Genomic DNA, 26248 nt, shown 5'->3' on the forward strand with positions numbered 1-26248 from the left:
AAAAGTGAATTGTCTTTGACTAGCTCCTCACCGGTCTGGCCAGCGATGACCATGGGCTGCATAATGAGGGTGAAGAGTTTATCCAGCACCAGGTGGAGGAAGAGGACCAGAGGCTCCAAACTGGAGGAGGACAGGGATATGATGCTGAGCTTCAGCTCATGCTCCAGCTTGTTCTCTGGAATCTTTTCCTCCCTGACCCGCAGAGGAAATGTAGCTCCACCCTCTAGCGCATGGCAGAGGGTGAAGAAACGCTCCAGGTGGTTGTCCTGGTGCAGAAAAGGGATGATTTGTTACAGTGCGGTACTCGTAGGCGAAGCGGAGAGATAAAAGGAGCAGAGGAATAAAGAGGGAGACACAAAGTATATCAGATTTAATGGGTTAATGTCTCGCTGTGTGCATTGATGTGCAGCCTACTTGTGTGCATAGACAGACAGAGAGAGAAAGAAAAGGTGAGCAAAAAAGACAGTCACTCCATTGCAGTGTTGGTGTCGGTATGTCCAACCATCACTCACCTGTGTGTGCACGGATGACACAGCCTGGATCTCGAGGTTGTAAAGTCCTTTGTGACTCTCCATCCACTTGACCGGAGGGACCTGACAAGGAAGTTTCTACCAGACAAGGGAAATATAAATGTGTTTTGCATCGAGTCTGTACCATCTATATCCTGTCAAAAAACTTTTTCATAAGAAATCCAGTTTCACGACTCTACATAGCGTGATGCGGACAGCAGGAATGGGTTTATTAAATATGTACATGTGTTTACCTCTGGTGTGTGCAGTGAGTAGTTGACAGGGAGTCGCTCCAAGATGATGGGCAGACAGAACTGGCCGGTCTGCAGTCGATCACAGTTCAACATGGGCAACCACTGTATCAGAGACAAACAGCAAAGTCTGTATGTCAGCTAAGCTTAAGTGATTCTGAAAATGCTGCAGTCTGCAGTCTTTCAACAAACGAGGATCATGAGCAATGATTTGCCAGCTGACATACAACGCTACCAAACTGTTTTGCTAAAGTGCCTGCGTTTAAAAACGCATTTGGGTTGTGAAGCGATGAAAAAAATCTTACAGAGTATCCGATGAGTGTCTCACAGCTGCCACTCTGGTTCTGTTTCTGCTGGCAGCTGATGTGGTAGAAAGTGAAAAGCAAGTGATGTCTCTCTGTGAGACGAGCTGGAAGAGCAAGCTTCACTTCCTCATAGAAGTCTGGAGACCTTGGAGAGGGGAGAAACAAAGGGAAGCAACACAAACAGAAGAGAGAGATGATGAAAACGAGGATATGGGGAAAGAGATGGGGAAGCCAGAGAGGGGCAGAATCAGGGAGCCACAGACACAATAAGACAGAGTTACTCAGACTGTTTTTATTACAAAAAGAAGTGAGCAGTGTAATGCAACACAGTAATGTGTACTTGCTTGTTATGGTAGGTAACAGGGGTGTAGACTTCTTTTAAAAATTCAGGGCCGCTTGATTTCCCAAAAATGACCTAAAAAAAAATGACACATGAAAAAGAACTGGGGTTATCTGGGCTGTTCATGTCTGTCAGAGTACCAAAAGTTGACATTTCCTGCTTCAGATTACCCTCTACATGCTGTTAATTACTTCATAGCTCTAATATATATATGTATGGATGTATGGGGAAATTATTTTCATCATTATAATGATGCTGTGAAATTGCAGGAAACAAACAGCAGCACTCACAGGCATAGCGCAGCTGGGATCCTCTCCGCTCATGAACTGGATTTTGATAGTGATGTTTCTCGCTGATGTCAGTCTGTTGACAAAGTTGAGCCTCTGGGGGTAGACATAGAGCAAGTTCCTATAGAGACACAGGGAAAGAATACGTGCCAGGGAGTTTAATTCATCCTTTTTTTTTTAAAAGTCATCCCATAAACACAGCTAATAAAGCAGTTCCTACATGCATCACTAGATGGCTCTGTCTGTTCACCAACATCCGAGTCATGTTGCAATAAGGTGACAGTAATGTCACAGAAATGTCAAAACAACCAGCAATTTACTGCGGTCATCTGTGGGTTTAATACAACACTGTAATCTGTCATGAAACCTGGAATACTGGGAAATACCGCAGATTCCACTGAACAAATGCTCAGAGAACGTCAGCGTGCAATTACCACGCAGAGGACTTGTTCACACATGTTTTGTTGGAAACAAAGGCATTTTAGAATGAAGCGCTGAGTAGAAATAAACCTCTGCTTACACAGGCGGCCTCCTTAGCGTTAAACTACTTTCACAGGTAGCTGGGATAGAAATACCTAAAAATAGGTACAATACTAAAAAGAGCCAAGCCACAAAGTCACATCAGCTGTTGAGTGACTGTTCCTGTTGCCTCCGGACTTGTAGAGAAATAAACTGTCGGTAAGACTAAACAAACCTGTTTATGCCTCTAGTCATGAGTGGTTTGTTTAACTAAAGCTTGTTTGCATTTCATCGTGTAAAGGTGCAAGTTTTACATAAGTGGTTTTCCTGTCTCGGGCAATAGATGAAACAGAATCACAAAAATGCATAACAAATAAAAACATTATGAATCAAATACTTTTTGGACAAAGTATGTATAACACATAAATCCAAAATCACTAAATGTTAATGTAAAAGAAGCACGTTGTCATTAAGTAATATTGTGTATGTTATGGGCTCCAACCCACCTGTAAATGTTGTGAGGGACATAAACCTCACTGGATGGGAACTCCAGCACCTCCTTGATGGGTCGAATGTTTTTCTCAGCCACAGGTATGAAAGGGATGAGTTCAGTGGACAAACATGCCAGTGGCGTGTCGTGAACTGGGGACATGTCCAGTTTGATGCAGCCTGGATCACACAACATATAAGTTAGTGTCCTGAATTTACAGAATACTGAATATAGCATACGATAGCACTGTATCGTCACGTCATTTAAACTGTGCAACACGCAAACAGACACACACCGATGAACAAACAAGTCTACATTTTAGGGAAATATACTTTCTTTCCAAGAGTTAGATGAGAAGATCAATAACACTGTTATGTCCGTCCCCCTCAGGATGAAGCTACAGCCAGCAACAGGATGAAAGCCTGGCTCTGCCCAAAAGTAACAAAATCCAGCTTTTTGCAATTTCAAAGCTCATTAATTAACATGTTTTATCTCAGTTGTTACATATATACAAAAACTTAAGTGTGAAATCACCCTGTTGGGGTTTTTACAGGGTGATTGTGCCAGACTACTTCTTGGCCAATCATTTCCTCAAATCTTCTTTAGAAACTGCAGACTTAAAGAACAGCATTACTGCCTATTTCTTGTCTTGGAGCAGTAACTTTATGCTGTTTTAACTCTACTACACTGTGAGCTAAGGTAAAGTAACCTGCTGACAGACTGACATTGGAGTGGTATCAATCTTCTCAACTTCCTGCACGAAAGAAAATAAACCCATTCAAACTGTAGAACCAGTCGCTCATTGAATAAGATGAAATAAAACCTCCTGGCATTTAGATGCAAAGCGAGATAACCTGATATTGTCTTGACTCTTCTCTGGGGAGTGGAGGTTTTCTTAATCTCAGACAGGAACTTGAGTAAGTCCTCATCGCTCAGACGATCTCCCTCCTAACACAACACAGGGATTTTTGAGTACGTTTAATGAAAAGCGCAGGTGACAAGAACCAAAATAAAAAGCTCAGAGCAAGCTACTTGAACAATAGGAGTGATTTTAACAGTGCAGCTGAGTGAAGTTCCAGCTGCATTTTTCACAGTCATGGTTTTATGGTAGAAACATTACAAGAACCTGATGGAATGCGTGGCATAGCATTTTTGATCAAAGAATGAGACAAGGCGAGGCTGAAGCCACAGACTTGTCTGTCTGTAATACTGCATCTTGCATCTCAAGGAAATAACACAATCCCTGCAACTTTGAGTGTTTCTTTGTGAAAGTGGCGGTCTAACCTGTTTGAAGATGGTGGTGATAGTGATAGTAGCAGGTTTGAAGGCAGAAACATTGCAAAGCTGTTCTTCGATGGTGCTGTAACGTTCAGAGTTCCTCCTGGGAAGCTGTGCTCTCCGGTCAATGCTGCTGGATTTACCTGGAGAAAATTAACGGTCACGGGTCAAACGATACACAGTCAGGTAAAACCAAGCTAAGAAAATGCATGCAAATGCAAAGTCTTCACAAGGTATTGCAACCAAACACACGGGGATACACTTGTACGGACCTCCTTTTAGGCTGTCAGAGTCTGTGACGTCGCAGGATAACGCAGCAGTAGAGACGACGTCCATGATATTAACGGTTGCCCAAGCAAAAGGCATGCGATAGCGACCCAGCCTATGGCAGAAAGCCTCCGCCTGGCCTCGCAGCTTCTCAAGCTTGTCCTTGTTCTGAAAAGGTTATTACAAAAATTTTAATTATCTCTCTTCAGCTTTAGAAGTAATACGATACCCACAGAACAGAAGAATGACAAAATAAAGGAAAAGCCTGAACCCTTGGTCTCTAGAGCGATGGGATCTGGTGGTTCTGTTATGCTGTAGGGGGCATTTTGTGTTTTGCATCTCTGCAAATCAATACAAAGTTGTTCTGAATGATCAGCTCTATCCTGAGATGGTGTTTTCAGTGGTGACAATCAGTAAAAGACGAGGGGTCACTGAATAAGAATATTATGTGAATCATATGCTGTGGCCTTTACAATCACCAGAACCCAACTAAGGGAGATATTGGATCAATATGTTAGACAGGGCTTTCTCCAAAACTATCATCAAAACACCAACAAAGGGAATTTCTTTTGGAAAAATGGTGTTCCATCCCTCCAGTAGTGCACCAGAGAATCAATACAGAGGCACTTTGAAGCTGCTCAGGCGGCAAGTGGTGGGTCAACACCGTGCTAACACACTGTAAGTTGTTTTTTTCCTTTCATTTGTCATCCATTCGTAAGTGTTAGTATATTATTGAGAAAGATGCAAGGCAAAATCTGTATGTCATTGCTTTGCAGCATTACCTTTGCAGAGTCACATTCTCTGTATGTTACGTAGGGGTCAGCACAGTCACTGATCTCTCCCTGCTGCAGAACCTTTTCAATCTGAAACACAGACAGGAAGTACATGAGTCATCAGCTCAGCATATTCAAGCCCCCCAAAAATCTATAGTCTGCTGGCAAAAGGTACAGAATGCACTGAATCAGAAGATATGTAAAAATATACTTGGCACTAGGATTGTTTATGCTATTTTAAAGACAACAGGAAACTGCCAAATCACGATGCTTCTGTCATATACAGTTTTTAGTTCTTTTGTGGGTGTTGTGGATTTCTTTGTTACCTTGATGACCAGGTATATATCTGGGGAAGGGTAGGTGATGGAAAAGATGGCAGATCTGGCCAAGGTGGATTGATCCACATGCGGAGTGTGAGGTCTCAAGAAGGTTTTGAACTGTTCCGAGTTCAGATCACAGTAGAAGTCCTCGGATATCTGGAGGGAGACAGAGATAAAAAGTTAAACTTTGAAAACAGAGAGAACAATGTCTCCTTACGTTTGCTTTGTTATTCAGGGTGTATTAAAATGCAAAATGTCACACTAAGGTATATTTTGTAAAGAAACACTAAAGGAGTCAGTTTAGAAATGGCTCCAGGAGACCAGTTTGATGTAAACCAAATAATGATCCTGGAATATCATCTGTTCAGTCCACATCCCCGCTCACGTCCCTAATGACCTTAAGCTAGGAACACAGCCATATGTCCTGATCTGGCCCGGCCCGGCGTATGTCATGTGATCCTGTTCACTCGGAAGCCATCAACCGCCCTCTTTCATTCTGCTCATCCCAGAGGACCTCCACTGCACTGACCACACCAGAGCACTTCTAGGAAGCCAAACCTGCCAGATATGTTAACTGGGATCCTCAAAACAGTAACCTTGATCAGATTACACACTTGGAAAAACATTCTACACACATGATTTTCGGCATTTCCTTTCATATCTGATTTTGTTCGTGGCCGTGTAACAAGCCAGAAGGCCAAAACCCCGCTTCGATTCTGTGACGGAAATGACCCTGCTAGCTTTAAAATGAGGCACGCTTACAGTAATCGCTCTCAAAACACTGCGGCGGAGGAGTCTACCTCTCACTGACAAACAGCTTCTTGGAATCACAGAAATGATTTCTCAAACCTCATAGCCAGCTGGCTTAAATGGCATGTTACGCTTCGTCTTCTCGTTTAAAAGAATAAACATTTCAAACAAAGTGGAAGCGTTCGCCGAGTTAACGTTCTGAGTGAATTATAATGACATCTACTACTTGTGAAACCTTCAACCATTAAATTTAGATCTAATGAGACACGAGGAATGTAATGACCCTCTTTAACGCTGCATTTTTTTTTTGTCAGACTACAGAAGCGATGTGCCTGATTGACTGTCACACACTGTTTAAAAGGCAAATGCTTAACATTTTCTGATGGGGAATGCTTGCAACCACCCTGGTGTTGCCAAACACATTAGCTATTTCCCCACAAATATTCAATACAGTATAACTCCATGACTGTGTATGAATGCTGTTTACTGTGGCTACTACTTTGGAGGATAAAAAATTGTCTTGTCAACTCGCTGCATTGCAGAATACTGACTGCATGTGTAAAAAGAAATGCTGCTTTTCATTCATTGTATGCTTAAAACTGTCACAGCTGAGCAATGCCGAGTAAAAAACAAAAGATTGCTGTAACATCTTTTGGAGCATAGTGTGCATTGCTTTCTACTGCAAGGACATATTCGTCTTTTTGTGACTCTGTTTTATATCCATGAATTTGATATAACTAGGCCACTTGTGTCAAATCCTGCATCTCCACCTTGTCCGATGGACCACAGAGGCATGATTAATAACTAGAGTATTACATGGAATTATACGAACATCTGTGGCAGATTTTACAGATGTGAAACAACAAAACTGACGTGAACACAAAAAAAAAAACAAATGCAGCAGCAAATTTTCCATGAAGCACAAGAGACAGCGGCGGGGGGATGCAGGAAAGACAAGAGAATGTGAAAGAAAACGAAGCAAGGGGTCTCCCGAGGAAAAAAGCGAAACAAGTGCAGCGAAGAGAGCCGAAGAAAGGCAGAAAAGAACATAAAGTAAAACAGGGGAACAGTTCAGAGATAAATAGGTCAGTGGCAAATGCTTCACAGTTCCACTACAATTAAATCGAACTGACAAAAACAAGCTTGACAGTATCTCCCTCACTCAGACAGAGAGCAACTTCACGGCTCGTTCGCAGTCCGGCCCTGTTTCTGCTCACAGTAACAGGCAGGAAGTTGTATTAACCACTACTGAGGCTGAGCACATAATAAAATTAAGCAAAATACAAGGCGACAATGTCACACTTCAGCTCTGCCCTTACAGTCTAACATCAGAGGGAAGCAGGAGTGAAACGTTTACAACACGCTCCTAATTTCACACAGCGGATGGCTTATACTGTTTGCACTGCATCTCAACTGTGATGTTGTACCAAGACTGGTCCATTTTCAAACTTACACTATCTTCCCAGCAGAGTATCTTGGAGCCAATAGTCCTGCAGGCAAGTTTTAGAAAGCAGTAGGGCAGCGCTGTGGAGAGCCTGGTGGCTAAAACCCCCGTCTCATCTGCGAGATCCATGAGCACTTAATCCTTCCAACCCCTTCACCCAAAAAAAAAAAAAAAAAACTATCCAGCTGTGTAAATCCACAAAAAACATGCAAACAGCCATGGCTCAGAATGGTTTACTGGGAATATACTGTGCGGTATTAGTAGTGCCAGAACCAAACATGACGACCCCCGGGGGTACGAATATGTGCGGATGATGACACTTAAAACCTCGTAGATTACACTGATCCCTCGCTAACGTGCGGACTGTTGAAAGGAACTACAAGACCTCCCTGCATCAACAGGAGGAGGGTACATGACATGCAGAAGCTGCTATGAAACATTTTGATTATACAGTATTTGTAATTGCTGGTTTTTAGAGGAACAATCACAGGTCTTGACAAAGCTTTGTCACTTGCAGGACTTGAAAGCTTGATGCAATCAAAGCCACTGAAGCTCCGGTTAAGTGACATATATCAGCTTCATTTTTTTAAGATGCTTTGTCTTGCTGCATTATCACCAATAAGCCACTAACAACGGCTGACACTTAACATGGTATTTTGCATAGACCTAAAGCACTTTACAACACGCTCACATTCATTCATTCACTCACACACACTCAGACACCATCATACAAGGCACGCACTGTTCTAACCACTGAGGGCAACTAGGGTTCAGTCTTGTGCAGCAATGTGTCACAACCTGGCTCATGTGTTGTGACAAACATGGCAAGGAACACAGATTTAACCCAAAATAAGGATGTTTATTCTAGCCAAAAGCAAACCATTTAACAAATAATAGTAAGTATGGCGTGTGACCATCAGTGGTGTAGGTGTGCATGAGTGAACATGACGGGATGTGAGGTTTTGTGGAGCAGAAACAAAGCAAAAAGGTAACAGAAAGATGTGTCACTGAGTCAGAATGAATGAGAGAGAGAGCAAGAGAGGGATGGCTGAGATTTATGGGTCGTCCTGATGCCTTCAGGGACCCACAGGTAAACGGAATTCTAGGCCTCCATGGCAGCAGGGTCGTCACAAATGCAACAAATGACAGCCTAAAAACATCTAAGCTGCATTTACTCATTTGTGAAAATAACAAGTGTTCTCGTCAATATTTAAAAAAAAACTTTTTACCAAAGAAATGTTAGTTCATACTATTTTAAATATAAAATGTAACAGGATTTGAATAATGACAGCAATGTAAAGAGTCCGTTTATAGCATCTAAATTTGATTTGCTTGTGTATCTGGTGTTTGTATCTTTATCAGAATTACATAAATTTAGGAATGACGTCAGATTTTTAACTTATGGGGTTTTTTTAGGTATAAAATAATAACATTTGAAAACATCTGATCCACAGATTTTACCTTTAACATGACTCACTTATGTAGCAGCCTTTGTAATTGCTCTTTGCAGCCTCTGCTTTCCAGCATTACATAAAACAAACAATAACCGTGGACACAAATAAACCCAACTTCAACTAAAAAAAAACACTGACAGTCACCAAAGAAGCACAGAGAGCCTCAAAACCGAGTAAACTGATGTTTACAGCAGGCCTATTGTATTCTAGGTCGCTTATTACATGCCACACAAACATAACGTGATTTTCGATGACAGTAAAAACAACATTCGAAAGAGCTACGGTGAGCTTCCACTTATCCAATACAAAGGAAAGTTTTCTTACCTTTTTCTTCTCTTTCAGGTCATACAAGGCCATGGTGGCAAATATGGGCTCGATTTCAATTTCAAACCTATGAAACCAAGAGGGGAAAGGAAATTAGTAATTCAATTAGTAATTCAAGATGAATGTGCTGACTCTGTTTTTCCCATTTATGCACTTAGGTTCTACTTTATTGTTTTCTGCTCTATTGTGTTCTATTCCTGTACATTACTGTTATAACGGGAACCAACTGCACTACAGTAAGTGATGACATGTTTGAACCGAGGGTTAAAAGGATAAGGGGTGACGCTGCCAAACCACTGCAAGCGGAGAGATCAGTTCGACTCAGACATTTGGAAGTTGTTGCACAAGGACGAATGAGATCAAAAGATCAGGGAAATTGTGTGTTTGTGCGTGTGTGAATGATAGAAAAAGACAAAATCCCACGAGAGAGGGAGGGACGGAGACTTTGTGGAGAATAACCACCGCTGTGCAGCACTCCTCCACCCATGCACACTGCCTCCGTCTGACACTGAAGACCTTTTCTGACGTAACTACTCAGTCCATTAAGTCGGGTTTAGCTGTGAAGCGCAACAATGTGCTGTATGTTGAATGCGGAGCAAAAGGTCATTTTCACAAACAAGTGGTTGTCGGCGTAATTCCTCTTTAACACGACCAACTGTCGGGCTGTGTGTCCAACTTCTAAGATAAACAGAAAGCAGCTGTTTAAATTCCACAACAATTCTTCCCGCCTTCAATGCAATGAAAATGCACGACATACTTTATGGCCTGGCATCGAACCATGATCCGTTCTCCGATGTGTTCTTTGGGGCAGTCGGGAATGGGCCTGATTTCAACCGCGTCTTCCTGGAACACAGTGGCAGAAAAAAAAAGTTTTTGAAACCACATAAAAAGAAGATTAAGGATCCTAAATGAACAAAACAAAGGTGTTTCTAGGAAGGAAGTGCAATTAAAACCACCAACCAACCAAAAAGAAGGTACAGATGCACATCTATTCCCAAGTTAATAGATAAATAAAGGTGATTTTTAGGTTTTTCATAAGGCTTCAAACATTAATTCTGACTATGTGCATAACTTTTCTTACATAATCCAAAGCAATCTTATATGAAACAGTATAATAATTACTTTTTTTGTTGTTTTTTTAGTAGATAAATCTGCTTTTCTAGGAATTCACTGGTGTACAAAATGTCAGAAAACTGTGAAAAATGTGCATAACAATCTCCCGAAGGCCAAAGGGCTTCTTTTGCACGACCAAACCTCAAAGACATTAAGCGTACCGTGGCATAAAATTAGGAAATTGACCAAATCCTCAACTGAACCTTGGGAATGTTTGGAATCTCCACTTCAAAAGCTACTTTTAAAATGAATAATTAATTAGTCACATTCATTTTCTATCTAAAAGATTAGCCATTACTGCAAGAAGGGGGTTGTAGTGCTGTTATATACTGCATGTTATATTTATGATAATTAATATCTCTCATATGTTTCTCATTATTGACTCAAAGAACACAGGATGATCCCAGCTATCACGAAGGCAAGAAACATTGGTGGATTAAACCATGGTATACTAGAGATGAAATTTTTTAATAAACCTATTGACGAGCACTGAGTCTCCCTGTCTCACCTCATCAGCTGGCGGGTAAAGAGCAAACACTTCGGGATGCCGGTTTCCCTGCCGTGCTTCCTGGTTGAAGCGGTCCAGGTCCTCGTGGCTGCTGAAGGCCAGCAGACCCTCCACCCTCTGGTCGGGGGTCAAACACCGCAAGTTGAAGTCAGAGGAGGTCAACGTGCGGCCAGAGTCATCACTCAGCGTTGCCAGAGTTGGAGACTTGACCTGGGGCAAAGACACGAAAGAGAAGGGGGTAAGGGTGGTGTCATAGCCGAGGGGGTGGGGGGCAATACAAAAAGCACCGAAACTGGAAAAACAACAAAGGATGAGCAAACTAAGAGGTATTAAGGCAGAATATGCAGAGGGAAGTTATTAGGAGAAACATGAACAAAGATGGGTGGAGGGAAATGCTTTATTAATGGTCTAAGCCTCTTCCTCCACAGTTTAAACAACATCAAATGCGGTTCCTGCAAATGGAAAACAAAGACATCGACGCGTATAGCTCAGAACATCTGTATTTTCTTTACGACAGTATATCATGCCTAACAGTATTTAATCAACCATAAACAGCATACGCTACATTAAAAATGCAGCCTCCACGGGTATGTTGTCAGCAGACACAACAAACAGCTAACAGGCGTTTAGGCAGTCTAGACAGGCTCTGTTTTGGCCTGAAGACAATGATAGTCCCTTGTGTGTGTGTTTTTTTTCTGAATAAGGCTTACTTAATGTAGGAAACATGGTTCATGTGCACTGTATGACACAGCAGGTGTTTGTAAGTACTCTTAAACAGTTGGACATAATTTCCATTAAAATTCCTTTTTTTATGTACAAGCATTCTTACAGCTATACACATAAAGAAAGTTACTGAGAAAATAAGGACACTGAATCTTAAGATTAAGTAAAGGGGGAGTATAAATTACTTGTCCCCGGTGATATCGACACATAATACATTAGCTCATCAAGTTCTGTAATCAGAGCTCTCCCAGCAGGATGATGGCTCGTTGGACAAAAATGAAAACAGCAAAGAGGGCTACGCTGAGCTGCTGACCCAGAATTGCAGTAATCCTGGTTAGCAAGCTTGATAGAATACACATGTTTTTAACATCCAGGGGCTTACTGTACAAAAAAAAAAAGCAGTAGAATTAACTTACATACATTTAACTAATTAACGTGTGATATGCAAATGTGCACAGAAGCCCTGCAGTGAGGTCTGAGCAGCAAAGCACCAGAAATGCACTGAGAATGTCTTCTGTTGCGCATAATTAAAAAAAAAAAAATATCTACGTTGGCCTGTGGCCTCTGTCAACCTCGTTTTCTTCTGTTTGAATGTTTTTACCAGCAACCTCTTATCACCTCAACCTTCATCTGAACTCTGACGTAGACACAACTTGGCTGTAAAATCTGATGACTTTCAGACTTTGAGAGAGGAGAAGAAAGAGGAAGAGAATATACTCATTTGACAGTCTGTAGCACAAAGACAAATGCAAAAGCACATTGTCCAAACTTCCTTTTTTAGCATTAGAGCTGAAATCAATTAGTTAATGAGCTGATTAACAAGAAAGTAATCTGCATCTATCTTGTTAGTTGATGAGTTGTAATATCTGAAGCAAAAATGCATCAGCAGGAGGTCTCTCAGCACCATATGGAATTACTCAGACTCAGCTACAGGGCAGGGCATAACCTCGCTGCTCTCATGCTGCATCCCGATTTGAACGGTCCCTCCTGCCACCCTCTCTCCTTGTCTCTTTCAGTCCCATCATCCATCCATCTCACATCCCAGCTCTCACACCACAGGCTAGAGCTGACCGAACTTCCACCCTGGTGAAGCTTCACCCAGCTGAGGCTCCAAGAGACCATCACAACCATGATCCCAAGGCAATTGTTAAAGCAGATTGGACCGCAGAAGAGTCCTATTAAGTGCTGAAGGACAATAGTGCTGTTCTTTCCCTCTCTGTCACTCTCTTTCTGGCACGTAGATCATGGGAAGCCTGCAGCGGTAATAAGGGTCTTTTGGTTTGGGTGATTAACCAGAATTGGCAAGGATGGGGGGGCGACAGGAGGGGGGTTGGTGAGACTGGCTGGTGGTGAGGGAGGCTGGGAGTGGCGCTGACTGGGACTTGGATTGGCTGGGACTGTCTGATTCTGGGAGCTGGGGATTTGGCCGCTATAGGACAAAGAAGCGAGAGAGAGAGAGAGAGAGAGAGAGAGAGAGAGAGAGAGAGCAGCGAGAGAGGATGGGAACTTGGCTTGGATGAACGTCAGTAGAGGGCTGAGGCAGGGATCCATGCTGAAAGTAAGGCCTGAGATCGTCACACAGATGCACGTTGCTCATTTGAAAAATACAGAACACCAGCTTACAACCTGGTTAAACACATTTGAGAGAGATGATGAGAGCCGAGTTGTGCATAATATTCCCGTTTAGTTCTTTGTGAGCCAGGCTGACTAAACTTGAAAGTGCCACTGCCACAGTGGGAAGAGTGATGGGAATAACAACGCACTGTGTTCACCATTAAAGCACCCCTACCCCAGTCTCCCACTCAGCGTTATCGTCTCTCTCAGGCCTTGATCAGTATGGACTACCATGCTGCTCTCACTAAAACGCTTTCCCCACACAAAAGACGCCAAGAGCAACAGATTGGCAGTCAAGGACAAAGTTGGAAAGCAGCTTTTTCTTGTAGTTCTACTTACAGTTAACCATTTTGGGAAGTGCACTCTTTTGCTTTCTTGTCAGTGTTTAGATGAGAGCATCGGTGAAAGCCTCATGTTCACGTGTGAAGCGAGGAGACAGAGTAAGGAGGTGACTAGCTTAGCTTAGCTTAGCATGAGGACTGAAAGCAGGGAGAAACAACAAGCCTGGCTTTCAAAAATCCACCTACAAAAATCTAATCTGTAAATTTCACTTACTCGTATATTGTTCCTTCTAATTGTTAGGATTTTAAGATGTGACACAAAAGAAAAACTGTTGTTGCGTGTCGTTTACACACAGCGACAAGTCCTAGATATATGGGACATTTCATACTTCTGTTTGTGTACAAATTAAACAAACAAAGCATGAATGATCTTAATCAACGCTGGCATGCATTAAACATCGGGTGCAGCTAATCTATTTTTCTGCTGAGTTTTTCTGCTTTGCAAAGCAAACATGCCAAGCTAGGATAATCCACCGACTCCGTCTTCACCTAAGACTGACTCTAATATAAACATTTCAAACGATTCTTTTTATTTTAGACTACTCTATACTGAGCTGCAGTATTTCCATTAGCTGATTCTCACTTCAAAGAGCTGAGACACCAAGCCACAACCCTGTTTTAATGACAACAACAAGCATGTTATACAAAACCAGATCTCATAAAACCGTGTTGATGCACAATGGCAGACGAACGGCACAAAAGCGACTACAAAAAAGGTCTAAAGAATCACACAGCACGAAAGTGACTGAAGAAGGGAAATAAGCAGGGAATTGTTCCAGTGTAGCAAACTGCACAGCACACTGCACACGGCTGACTCTGAAAGAGGCTTTATAAACAAGGCTGCTTTGGTTGAGTAACACATTGTTGACCAAGACACAGGCTAAGTCAAACACGGATGAGGCAAGCTTATTAATGTTCTCAATGTCCTCTTGAGAAACTCAGGTTTGGATAAGAAGGTTGCTAAGATGCTGCATATTAATAGAAGGTTATTGTGTGTGTGTTTGTTTCGTACTGGTTTCTCTTGGTCTTCTGGCTGAACGTCAGACTCAAAGGTCTGTTTCCGAAGGAGTTTGTGAAGGCCCGCTCGCTCCGAATACGCACTCCAGCCATCCCCTTGGCACCTTCATACAAACGCACACAAATATACACGAGTCAAAGACCAAGACACACGCACACACGCCCAAGAAAAGACATGCACGGTTACCAGTAAAACACCTCTGCACCTCTAATCAGATGAGATAACAACACAAACAGAGGTCTTACGCAACACAGTCACAGTGTATGTGAGTGGTGTACGTGAGTTGGAAATACAGTGAGGAGATTCCAAGGGTTTACCTTCTAGAAACCACAAGCCACGGCTGGATGTAGCTCTTCACGCAGTCTCTTACATGTGGATCCAACTCCACTCTATAAAGTGAGAGATGAGGACGAGGACAGTAAGAAGTTGGCGTATGCAGACATGTAGTTAGACATTCAGAGACAAGAGAAAACCTTCAATTCTTCTCCTATCTTAATCTGTGATTCACGGCCATGCTGAGGGACAAAACAATGAATAAGCTGAGAACACACAGTGACAGACCGGTTTTGCAATGACAAAAGGCATTTAGGCTAAATCATTATGTCCCGAGATGTTGCACCAGATTGTTTTGAAACGGCATGGATTCTTCTACATTCTATGAATCCCTGCAACTTTCTAACTTTTGTATTTTTGTATATTTGCAATAAATGAAAAATTGTCTTTCATATTTATGTTTTTAGTCCAGATAAGAGTTTCTGTATTTTTGCTGAACTGCTAGATCATAATTCGTTGTCAATCTTCTTGCCACATCAGTTGGCGTCATCAGCTGATATTTTTTTCCTACTCTAAAAACAGCATTCATGCATTCCTCCTTGTTTAACGTTTGTCGGCCTGCAACCCACCCCTCCTCTGGGACCGAGTGCCGAATGGTCCGGCACTCCTTCTCCACCTGCTCCACCTTCAGGTCATCATCAGGAAAGTCCCCCAGTTCTTGCATCAGGGCCGAGTCTCCACTTCTTAACTGTGACATCAGGAACTCCTCCAGGTCCAACGGCTCCACCGCGTCGTACGTCGGAGGCTAGAGAATCAAAGAGAGATGGAAGAACCATTGAAGTTGGGGTATTAGAACACTTGGCACCAAATATAACAAGCACCCAAACTGACTTATGAGCAGAGAATGAGCAGAAATCCCCATGGGGAGCTATAACTTATTTGCCAGAAAAGCCATAATTTAGTCTCAGAATTTGTCAGAGATTTAGGGTTAATGCAACACTAACAAAAGCAAATACTGAAGAAAGATCAAGAATAAATATAATAGGAGTAATAATCTATGACAAGCTTCTAATTTGTACATTGAGTTTGTACAGTCCTTGGTCAAATCCATGCAGTGCAGAGAGGAACTGAGCAAAAAGGAAGGTGCTACCAAACATGTTGAATCATGACTATTTTCTAATAGCTCATACCTGTCTAGGAACAAAAGATACAGGCACAGACGTAAATAGAAACTGGAACAAACTGGCCTCTATCAGACAGCACGGTGGACTTTTTTTTTTTTTTTTTCTGTGATCCTATTTTTAGACAGAAACTCTAACATCCCACTCTCTGCTACAGCAGATCAAAGGCTGTAATCATTTTAATGTACAGTACAAATGGGTTGAGATTTTCATATGTTTATCTCTGGAACAGCATATATTGCAGAAATCATCAACACACAATGTAGAAACGCCACACTCAGGCTCAAAGGGGTGGAACACATGAGTCTTTCATCATTAGAAAGTGCTCCAAGAGGGGAAAAAAAAAAAAAACACAACTGATGAGATAGCACACATCCCTTTTGTGGTGCCTGCCCGGTTATGGTGGCAAAAGAGGAACCTGCATGGAGCAGGTGTCCCTGTGAAAAGTGACTGCAAACTGGGCAGATGTCCAATCTGATTACAGTCTGTAGCTGTATCATACTGAAACCTGTCCTAAATGAAAATAAGGAAACTATGTTGTGTACATTTCCCGACATAAACAGCACAGAGAATTAAGAGAAGGGATCTGCTTTTGCTCTGGAGCATTTCGAACATTCTTTAGAAGAATATTTCAGCTTTTAATCGTGCACGCTGTCCCACACAGGTACACAAAACGGTAGGCTGTTATAGAGTGAATGTCAGGGAAAGGACACACACACACACAAAAAGAATAATACAGAGCAGAATCAGCCACTGGCATGCACACATAAAACAGACAATATGTGCTCACAGAAGAGCTGAAGAGGTGGAGATAACTGCAGCAACACCGTGAGTCACTGCTGTACTCAACTTTCAAAAGCAGAGTAAATTCCATTTGCCTTCAGACATGTTTTTGCACATCGACCCACCCTTAGGGATATTTTTTTTTTTCTCTCTGCAAAGCACCAAAGAGCAAACTTTACCACCGCCATGGTTTAGCATTAACAGTTAGCAAGCAAAGGAGGCCAACTCCTCAGTGGAGGCGTGAACCTGAACAGTATCTCTACAGCGGCGGTCCTCACCCTACGCTGGGTGCATTTCTGTGGCCCTCTGCCTCGAAAGTTCAAACACTCATTGTAGCCTGGCCTCTTTTTCTTGTTTAGTATGGAGGCTAACAAAAACAAATGAATGCAAATCTATGCATGCCTCTGATCGGCGCCTGCTGCTCAGCAGAGTCATCAGAGGGAAAACCAAGACACTGCCTCTCCTCACCGAATCAACAGCCTGGACTTTTTTTTTTTTTAATCATCGTGCTCATTAGTGATTAGAAAAATGACAACTTTGCAACAATTTATGACGATGCAAACATTTTTTAAAAATCTGTTGCACTGGGAAATACATGCAACAAAACTTTGTGCAGACATTTGCATCAATAAAAAAATAAAACTACCTTTTTTTAAAAAAGGTGAGACATGATGTATCGGTTACTGCTGGAGGCTGTTTTAAGTAAAACTCTTGAATTTACCAACACCACTGTTCTCAATGTAAACCGGTAAAATCGAGCCGCAAGCAAAAGCAGACAGAAAAAACTCGTGACAAACCAAGTGCTAACAAAACACAACCCTCAACCGACATATTTCAGCCAAAGAAAAATCTCATTCTAATGTTTCATTTAACGATTCCTGTGCACAAACAGATATCGTAGACTCACCCCGCTGGAAATTGAAAAACTGCAGCATAAAAAGGAAGTGCACAAAATGGCGCACTCCGGATATAGGAACCTGCAGCGTGCACCTACTGACGCCGACTGCTTCTGGTCGAAACTAAGCCACGACGCAGTGCACAGATCCTCTTTGAAATGCTCCACATATTCCTAGAAACTGCAGAGCTGGGTAGAAACAATTAGCATTACCAAAAGTGGAAGAAGTGCTAAACTCAGATTAAGTTAAGCAGGATTGTTCGAGCGCACGAAATGTTTTGAATGAGGTTTCAAGCTTTGCAGTTTACAGCTGAAAGGGAGAAACCACAAGACATTCAAGGAAGTGACATCAACAAGGCGTCCCTCCATCAACTGGTGTTTCAACAGACAGGAACAGAAACTGCACACACACACACACGTGCATGTTGCTTATGCACACACACAGTGGCGCTGCACACATGCACAAAAGCACATGCAGCTTTTCCCTTTTAGCCTCTCAATTTACGCACCAAAACCTACAACAACAACAGTGAGTAAGAGAGGGAGAACACTGGCAATCAGCGTGGCGATCCACGTCCGCTGCTGCAACAACAAACACCCCTCCCGCCTCCCAACAAACATCCCTCCCTCATCCCTGTGCTAGACGCTGCTGGTGCTGCTGCTGAATAATGGGAAACTATCATCCCAGAGATTATGGTATTAAAACCCCTCTCCCGCATCCCAAATCCAGACATATTAAAGATTTGCCCGCGTAAGCTGCAAGGTAAGCAGGCCCCATCCAGTGCCTGTCAGTAGCCAAGGCACTGACCCATTTCCCAAGCAGGTTAGAGATTAACAGGGTTGCATGCCACAAGCCACGGTGGGATGGATGGTCCAAGTGCTGCTCCTCAAACCCTGTCAGCTGACAAGCTCAAGGATCATCACTGAGACACTATCAAAGGGCTTCCGCTCAGTCGCTCATACGCACAGATATGTCAGGAGACTTAAGACACCTAAGAGCTTTAGAAAACTTTAAACGATAGAAATGTAGGGCGGCAGAGAGAGAAGACGTGCGAGGAGAAGACAGAAATAGAAGAAAAAAAAAAGCAGGAAGACTGAAAGGCGGAATATATAAAGCTAGGAGGCAGAGGTTCAGAGGGTACCACAGAGAGACTAAGAGTATAACAAATCCCTGCAAAGGATTACTGTGCATCATTCTGTCTGCTTGCTTGCTTGAGAGAGCAGGAATCACTCTAACTGTCTGCTGGGCTTCAACTGAAGAAGAAAACAACCTGTCATAATGACTTTCAATCCCCTGCAGAAAATAAGGGATACAAGTTTTTCCAAATCATGTTAAGCCAAAGACAGTGTCGGGCTTCCTTTTAACATTAATCCTTGACTATGTTCACGTCTACTGTAACGGAAACAAACATTCTTCTTTAAACACCTTAACAAAAACCAGAAATGCACACAGTTGTCTTTGCAAAAGCAGTGACTTATGTTGTAGCAGAATTCTTATGTTAAACTGCACTGAGTCAGACATTCTTAGGACTGATGAGAGTAAAGAGGATGTAAAGATGATATGCTTCCAACCCTTTAGCGTTGCAAGCACAAAGCCTAAAGCTGTGCGAGTGCTGCATTAGAGGAAACCACTGTGCTGACCTTATGGTCACAGTATGATTTTTTTCCCCCCTCAACTCGCATTACATCACCAGTACAAGTGAAGCAACATTATAGATGCAGCATTAAGTTTTAGTCTGTCTAGTCTTCTCAAACACACTTAACATTTTCCATAGTTGGATAAGTGACAATAAACATGAAAAAAGAAAAACATCTAATAAAAAAATGTGTTCTGAAACCTGCAGCTAGTAGCACATTTTAGCTCAATCCAAAACTTTTCTTTTTAAGAAGGAAACTCACCACAGTGAGGCACACGGTGGCCGAGGCATTGGAGTTGGTTCGGCTGTGATGAACGCCATAGCTCCCACTGAAGTGTCGTCTGATTTCTGCAGAAGAGTGCCTGAAACAAAACATTGGAAACACAGATTCATTAGGTTTTGTGTGCAGGAGGCCAAGAATAATAGTTCCTAAGCCAGTATACCATATTTGGCTGCTAAATCTGTAGAAAAAATATCTAGAACCTCGTGTAAATCCATAACTTCTGCACAATCCATGCATACAGTGTATCTTAATAATAGATGCAACACCAATTCAACCATTGTTCCAACTCACATAAGTTCAAATTGGTCAGCCATGGTGATTCCATTCAATGCATTGTTCGCTTTCAACAGAAGCACATCTCTGCTGGCTGTGTAAAGGCTTTGTCATGCTGGCAGCCATACAGCCAGAGGAGTAAATATGGTGCCCTGATTTAAGGGTCAGACCAAGCAGGAAATCAACATGACATAGGAATGGAGTAGTATTCAAATATGTTGGGTGGAGGGTGTGCGGTGGTGTGTGCTTGCCTGTAGCTTTTTCTTCAAAAAGATGGGAGAACAGACATGAACAGAGACAGTGGCCCAGTTTGTTGAACACATTCCATCTCCGTGCAACTCCGCGCTGGTGCACTGTCTATTTCTTTGTAATTAAATCTACCATATCATTGGAGCTCTACCAAACTCTACACAACAAATGCTTTGTTCTTGTCAGCTCAATGAGAAATGTGTATGTGTATGCATGTGTGTGTGTGTGCGCGAGCGTGTGTTAAAACTGTCAATTTTGTACGTGCTGTTGCATGTCCAAGTGTCGGAAACAGTTCGCTGCACAAGGACGAATTAGAGGGCAAAGACTTAAGCAAATGGGTCACATTCCTGACTGTTTCCCTTGTGGTCAATCTCATGGGTTCATTAAGTCCCCGTGGCCATTGTTACGACATCCATGTCACTAATTATCACCGCAAACCGATAAACAACAGCGCAATGAAGGAATGCCTGTGCGTCAAACCCAGCGAAGCTGCAGAGTCGAGAAGCGTGTCAAATCTGCTTCGGCTTCCTGCAAATATCTAAAATCGGCAAGGAAGTGTAGAACGTTTTATTTCTGTGCACGTGTTCCTTGCTACTTGCACGCTTTGCTGAACTTGACCACAAGCTTCTTCGGTCGTACCGTTTATAACGCTTCCTCCTCTCCCCCATCAATCATATAGCATGCTGAGTCAATAGAATAACTGGGGGCATCAGAAGGTCACGGCATGGCTGGGAAAAGAGCATACAAATTTACACAAAGAGCAAAGTCCGTCACTTAAACACATAGCTGCTCCGCGGTCATTTAAAAAAGACGACAAGGGTTAAGAAAGTGCCATTGCAAAATATGGAAGACTCAAAAACAGCACAAGGATGCACATTGAAGAAACAGGTTGCTACAGATGCCATAAAAAAGATACAGGGTATGCTTGACCACATTATCAACCAATAATCCTTTATCAGTTGAAACAATGACATTGTGCAACTCCCACTTGTACAAAAGTCACTCGTAACCTGAATGCTTTTGAAATATATTTTAAACCCTATGTAATTCAGAACGCGGCTACAGACCTAACAATGGCGGCTACACATACCATAAAAACCCTCACAGCACAACCACATTCACACGCCGCTGCAGCAGCACACCATGTTCGTTCCCTTCACAACAGCACAGTGGACAGCGGTCGTGCACATCAACAAAACTCACACGCCCACTTCTTACGCTACTATCTAAAGGGAGCGTGCCGAGTTACTCCTCTTGTAATGCAATGTTTCAAATCACATAAGCCAGCGGAGCTTAAAGGGGGCTGTTGGGTAAGAAACTAAAGCTCCAGAAAGCTTGAAGTCAACACAAGGTATGACGCTGCTCGCAGCTCGAAACCCCTCCAGGTATGTGTGGAGGAGTGACTGACAAAAAAGAATTATGACTCCTGCGTCAGATGTCTCCTCTTTGGTCAGACTGGTTACGCTTTGAAATTAGAATGGGCTACTGTTGAGATTTCCATGAATTCAGCGATAAATTACTGCTTTAACAAGCCAGTACACAAGAAATAGGCCTAGGGTAGTGAAAAGAAAAAAAAAACATCTAAGCAAAAAAAGAGTCTTTTTTTTTTGCCCAGGAGCAGATTGTCTGGTGGGTGTATTGAGTTTGTACCCAAGACAATTAAAACCCTGTAAAACCTTCTCATAACATGACTCTAAAAAGACGTGCCCTACCCTGTGCGCAGCCCTTAACCACTCTGTCACTAACACGAGCCCTCCCTCTATAGCTTTCACTACCACTTGAGAGACAAAGCTCACGCAACCCGTAATATCACATAACATATAATGTAGGTAAAGTATAATTGGTACATGCATTATTTCTGACACACATGTGCACGTTGGATTGCGAACTTGCATTAAGGTCCCGTCTATAAAAAGGCCGGGCAAGTAAAACAGTAATCAGCTCTGGACGGCAGAGCCAAGTAGGCATTATTTTACCACTAGTAGACAAACAGCTTGTCACAGCAGACAGCATCTGTCTCTCTCTTCAGCAGAGCCTGTGCCTTGGCATCCTTTGTTACATAAAACCAAAGCCGCTCTTGTCAGGGGGAACTAAAACAGAGCTTTGGATTTTTGGTCGTTTAGGCAAAATAATACCGAAAGCAGCTTGTGTTATAAGCCTATAGCAGAAATTGTTGTCTTGATTGTTGCTTTTTTATGGAAACCACAAAGACACAAGGACTGGAAAAGTGATCAGTCTTGTAAAGGACAAATATTTGACCGTCAACAATATTTGCAGCGCTTTTAAGCTGACAGAAGTTCATGAGAAGTGGTGAATGAAAGTCAAGACTGTTAGAACAGAGAGTACAAAGCTTCTTTAACTAGAACCGACCCTGCTGTCAAAACGACTGCTACTAAAGTTGACCACGTTGGTCTTGAGAGCAGCTTCTGAGGTTTTTGTGCCTCACCAGGACACACAACTTCAGCTCAGAGATCTCTGAGACAAACCGCAGTGGCATTCCTCAAGACGCACATGCTTCACCGCTGCTGCTCTTCCAATGTGATGATAACGTCTGAACCCTGAAGTGAACAGACTCGACATCAGCAAATCAGTTAATGGTGCAACTCGACTGAAAAATACACAAGGGACTTCCAAACATCTTAAACAATCCAAATGAAATTCTAGGTCTATGTCCAAAATCATTCAATCAATCACCACTCCCAACATAACAGACTCCCATCAGTAAACTCAACAGTGGGCAGTAAATTGAGATGTCAGACACTAACATTTCATCATCGTTTAGCGTCAACAGCTGTTTTTCCTGGCTCAGAATGGCTCTTTGGGGGATGACTGTGCAAGACAGTTAGCATGATAGTGAAAATCAGTGAGTCTGCGTTACTTCATTTGGCAATTCATGCATTATTCTGTCATTTCTCACCATTTGACTGATTAAAATGTCTATTATACTTGAGTTAGTTAAACCTCAATCAACAAAACTGGTTTAAAAATGGATTCTTATTATTTTTAGATTCTTTAAGATTCTCATTAGTTTTTGTTTTTGCAGGTGAAAAAATGTCCTCTATGCAGGAACAACCCTGACCACTAATCATCTATAAAGTGTGGCACATTGCATTTTGAGATTGTAAGCAGAAATTATTGCACATGCTTTATGAAGATGGCTGAAAGAATGTGCAAAGCTGCAAAGCAAACAGCGGCCACTTTGAAGAGTCTAAAATTTCACAAACGTAACTTAATCAAAGGCTTCCCTATCAGGTCAGGCATGGAACAATGCATGCTGCTTGTATACACAGTTCGACAGTATCCAGGTTACCACAGTGCACATGAAAACATTTTCTGATTATGCAACCTTATCTTTCAGTAACCTGCCGGCTTGTGTAAATGCAAGCATGCTGATTGTCACCATAGAACATACTGAAAGGCCTTGAAATCAAGCTAAACCCACGCAAAATGTGCATAAATGTTCCATATTTGGGACATAACAATTGAAATTCTCTGAAGAAAGCATTTTCCTAACTGAACACTGAGCCTGATGACGATAATTACCAGTTTCCATGAGATATAATTAGAATAGGTAATCACCACTGATGAGGATGGCACTATTAAAACAGCTGCTCCCCGGGAGTCTACAGCAAGCCAGAATTACTGATGACAGCCGACGGCAGCCATAAATCAGACCTGATGACAGATTAGGTGCAATGTTAGGACACATCAAGGCTATGCTTCCGCACTATTATCCTATTGTTTGTCAGTAAAGCAGCTGAAAATACATCATGAGTCATAACGTGCACATCAAAAGCTGCAATTAGAGCAACAATATGCAACGTCACCACACTTATTAGCGGACTAATTAATCATTAATCGGCTGAGATATTTTGGGATTCTTACTTGGCTAATTAATACATTTACTAGGAAACACACTGGTTGACAATAATACGGACCAGATGATCGTTGCTACTAGCGGCAACGCACCGATCAAATGATACGATCCCCCTCAGAGACCATAATCACTGACCTCATGTTCGCCATCACTCTGTGATCATTATAAGATCCTTCCAAAGAAAAAGGAACTATGTTTTATTCAAAGACACAGAGAGAGAGGACAGCAGTAGAAAATGTTTAATCATTAATCAAAATGAAATAACTTTTCCTAAAGCGGATTTAAAAATGCATTTATGAGATGTCAAATATGCCCTTTATCTGTCAGCGATGTTGGATTTCAAGCTTGAGAAGGTCATTTAAATTGAGTACTAGATCCTTTCAGCTGGTAAATGATCCCGGGGCATTATGATGAAATTAGATCAAGCTACGAGGGGATATTTCCTAAATTATCCACCTGCACAGAGCTGTGTGATTTCTAAAAAAGTCTCTTACCCAAGTTACAGTAAGAAATCTCAGTGTGGGTTCTATAGGAGGAGGTTGGCCTCACTTTATTATGTCATACATGGCAGGCCTGCGCTTGCTGTGTGTGCGTATGGTGTGTTTCTTGTCAGCACTTCTGTAATCATTGCCCAAGCATTCTTCAGCCTGAGTGTTGATCTAAAACTGCAGCATCACAATTAACAGGCTCACCGCTCCACCCCTACCAGGCATACATGCTCAACCAGATAGCATACAATTATCCCCATTATCACCATTATTATAAAGTCAACCCACGAGATGTTGATGGCTCCTTCAACCTTTAAAAAACACTCTCCCTGCAACCACGAGCCTTTGTCTCCTTGATCTGAGGAAACACAGGAAAACAGAAAGCCGTGTGGTGTACATGACAAGAAAAGGAAAGCAGGCCGAAGGGATGCCCCCACTGTGTGTCTCATACTATCATATGTCTCCAGACTTAATGGGTCTTACTGCTATCAGCACCATCACGACTCAGCTTCCTGTCAAAGGGAGGCACGCACAAACACAGCAGCCATTTGGTCATAGGCGGCCCCCGAGCAACAAAAAAGTGACTAAAAGACATCTCAAACACAACTTCTAGCTGAGTCTGAATGCTTTATCCGCAGGGGTGAGTCAAGGTTTGAGGAAGCTGGGTGTCTCCTTGACACCCCGCCGGCCTCATAACTCCACGGCCCACCAACAGACACGCGGGTTAACAGATGTCATTAGCTGAAACCCTGAGGAAATCAGATGAAACTCAATCCAGATCCCCTCCCCACTTAAGACTATTGAACGGCAGAGGCCCCACGTCCACAGCTGTCCTCCCACCTGTTACCATATGCTCTTAAGTCACATCATGTTCGACTGAATATTAAGTGCTCGGTTATCTCCAGTCTACTCGCCGCCACTGAACACCGCTGACGAAGAAAACACACGTTTCCTGATTTTAAACTGCCACTTAAAAAAAAAAAAAGTGAAGTGAAACTAGTGAGTGTCCACAGTTGGCAGGATTTCCTTCACACTGACAGAGATAAGAGGGAGGAGACGATATAGAATATTTAGGGGAGGGGGCTTCTGAAAAATGGCTTCACCCTGATGTCAGCAACACACATTGCAAACAGATATAGATTGTATTAGTGGAGAACATCAGATTTTCCAGCTTCCTATATATCACACATGTGTTTCAACTTGTGACCACTGTTCCTCTTTGTCCATGCAGCAGGTTTGCCTTTTGTGGCCACAATTCACCAGCTAGTTCCCCCTTGACGTCTTACATTAATAAGCATTTTATTCGACCCACAATTTGGGTCACAAGTCGTCTCTGTGAAATTCCCCCTGCCCTTCAAAAAGTGGCATGCATCTCAGTCGGATTGCGGTCAGATGACTGGCTCAACTTCCCGACGACATATTCTTTCAAAAGCTGCTGTTGTCCTTCTGAATAATCAAATGTGCTTCAGTAAAGTTTTTGATGCATCTGGATGAATGGAAGCACATAGAATGCTCCTGTATTCCTCTGCAAGCCTCCTTTTGTTTCTGTCAGCAGTAAAATCATCCAGAATGCCAGTGTGCCAGCTCCACTGGCAGCTGTGCACGCCCAAGTCATAAGAGAACTCTCTTGTTTGACAGATGAGGTGACATGCTTTGGCTCATGAGCCATTCCTTTTTTTCTTTTTTCTCCACACTTTCCTATTTCCATCTTTAAAAAAAAAAAAAAAAGTTGACCTTTGGT

The 26248-nt window shown here is 42.4% G+C and overlaps 1 protein-coding gene across 3 annotated transcripts in view; it reads right to left on the minus strand.

The window, feature by feature from the left end:
• dock8 (dedicator of cytokinesis 8) overlaps nucleotides 1-26248 on the minus strand; it is a 55019-nt gene that overhangs the window by 26749 nt on the left and 2022 nt on the right. For 2 of the 3 annotated variants that reach the window (XM_008284055.1, XM_008284053.1), the window contains exons 2-20: nucleotides 19600-19699; nucleotides 15471-15646; nucleotides 14886-14957; nucleotides 14563-14671; nucleotides 10873-11082; nucleotides 10009-10094; nucleotides 9252-9318; nucleotides 5286-5435; nucleotides 4969-5049; nucleotides 4192-4354; nucleotides 3926-4062; nucleotides 3496-3589; nucleotides 2658-2820; nucleotides 1696-1813; nucleotides 1410-1480; nucleotides 1066-1210; nucleotides 764-865; nucleotides 513-608; nucleotides 32-266 (exon numbers count right to left, since the gene is read on the minus strand). In XM_008284055.1, the coding sequence (XP_008282277.1) occupies nucleotides 32-266; nucleotides 513-608; nucleotides 764-865; nucleotides 1066-1210; nucleotides 1410-1480; nucleotides 1696-1813; nucleotides 2658-2820; nucleotides 3496-3589; nucleotides 3926-4062; nucleotides 4192-4354; nucleotides 4969-5049; nucleotides 5286-5435; nucleotides 9252-9318; nucleotides 10009-10094; nucleotides 10873-11082; nucleotides 14563-14671; nucleotides 14886-14957; nucleotides 15471-15646; nucleotides 19600-19699 (2375 nt within the window). Of the gene's footprint in view, nucleotides 1-31; nucleotides 267-512; nucleotides 609-763; nucleotides 866-1065; nucleotides 1211-1409; nucleotides 1481-1695; nucleotides 1814-2657; nucleotides 2821-3495; nucleotides 3590-3925; nucleotides 4063-4191; nucleotides 4355-4968; nucleotides 5050-5285; nucleotides 5436-9251; nucleotides 9319-10008; nucleotides 10095-10872; nucleotides 11083-14562; nucleotides 14672-14885; nucleotides 14958-15470; nucleotides 15647-17712; nucleotides 17869-19599; nucleotides 19700-26248 lie in introns of those variants that run through there. The other variant, XM_008284056.1, reaches the window with a different exon arrangement.

Source organism: Stegastes partitus, unplaced genomic scaffold (assembly GCF_000690725.1).
Source record: "Stegastes partitus isolate 25-593 unplaced genomic scaffold, Stegastes_partitus-1.0.2 Scaffold341, whole genome shotgun sequence".
Lineage (NCBI taxonomy): Eukaryota > Metazoa > Chordata > Actinopteri > Pomacentridae > Stegastes > Stegastes partitus.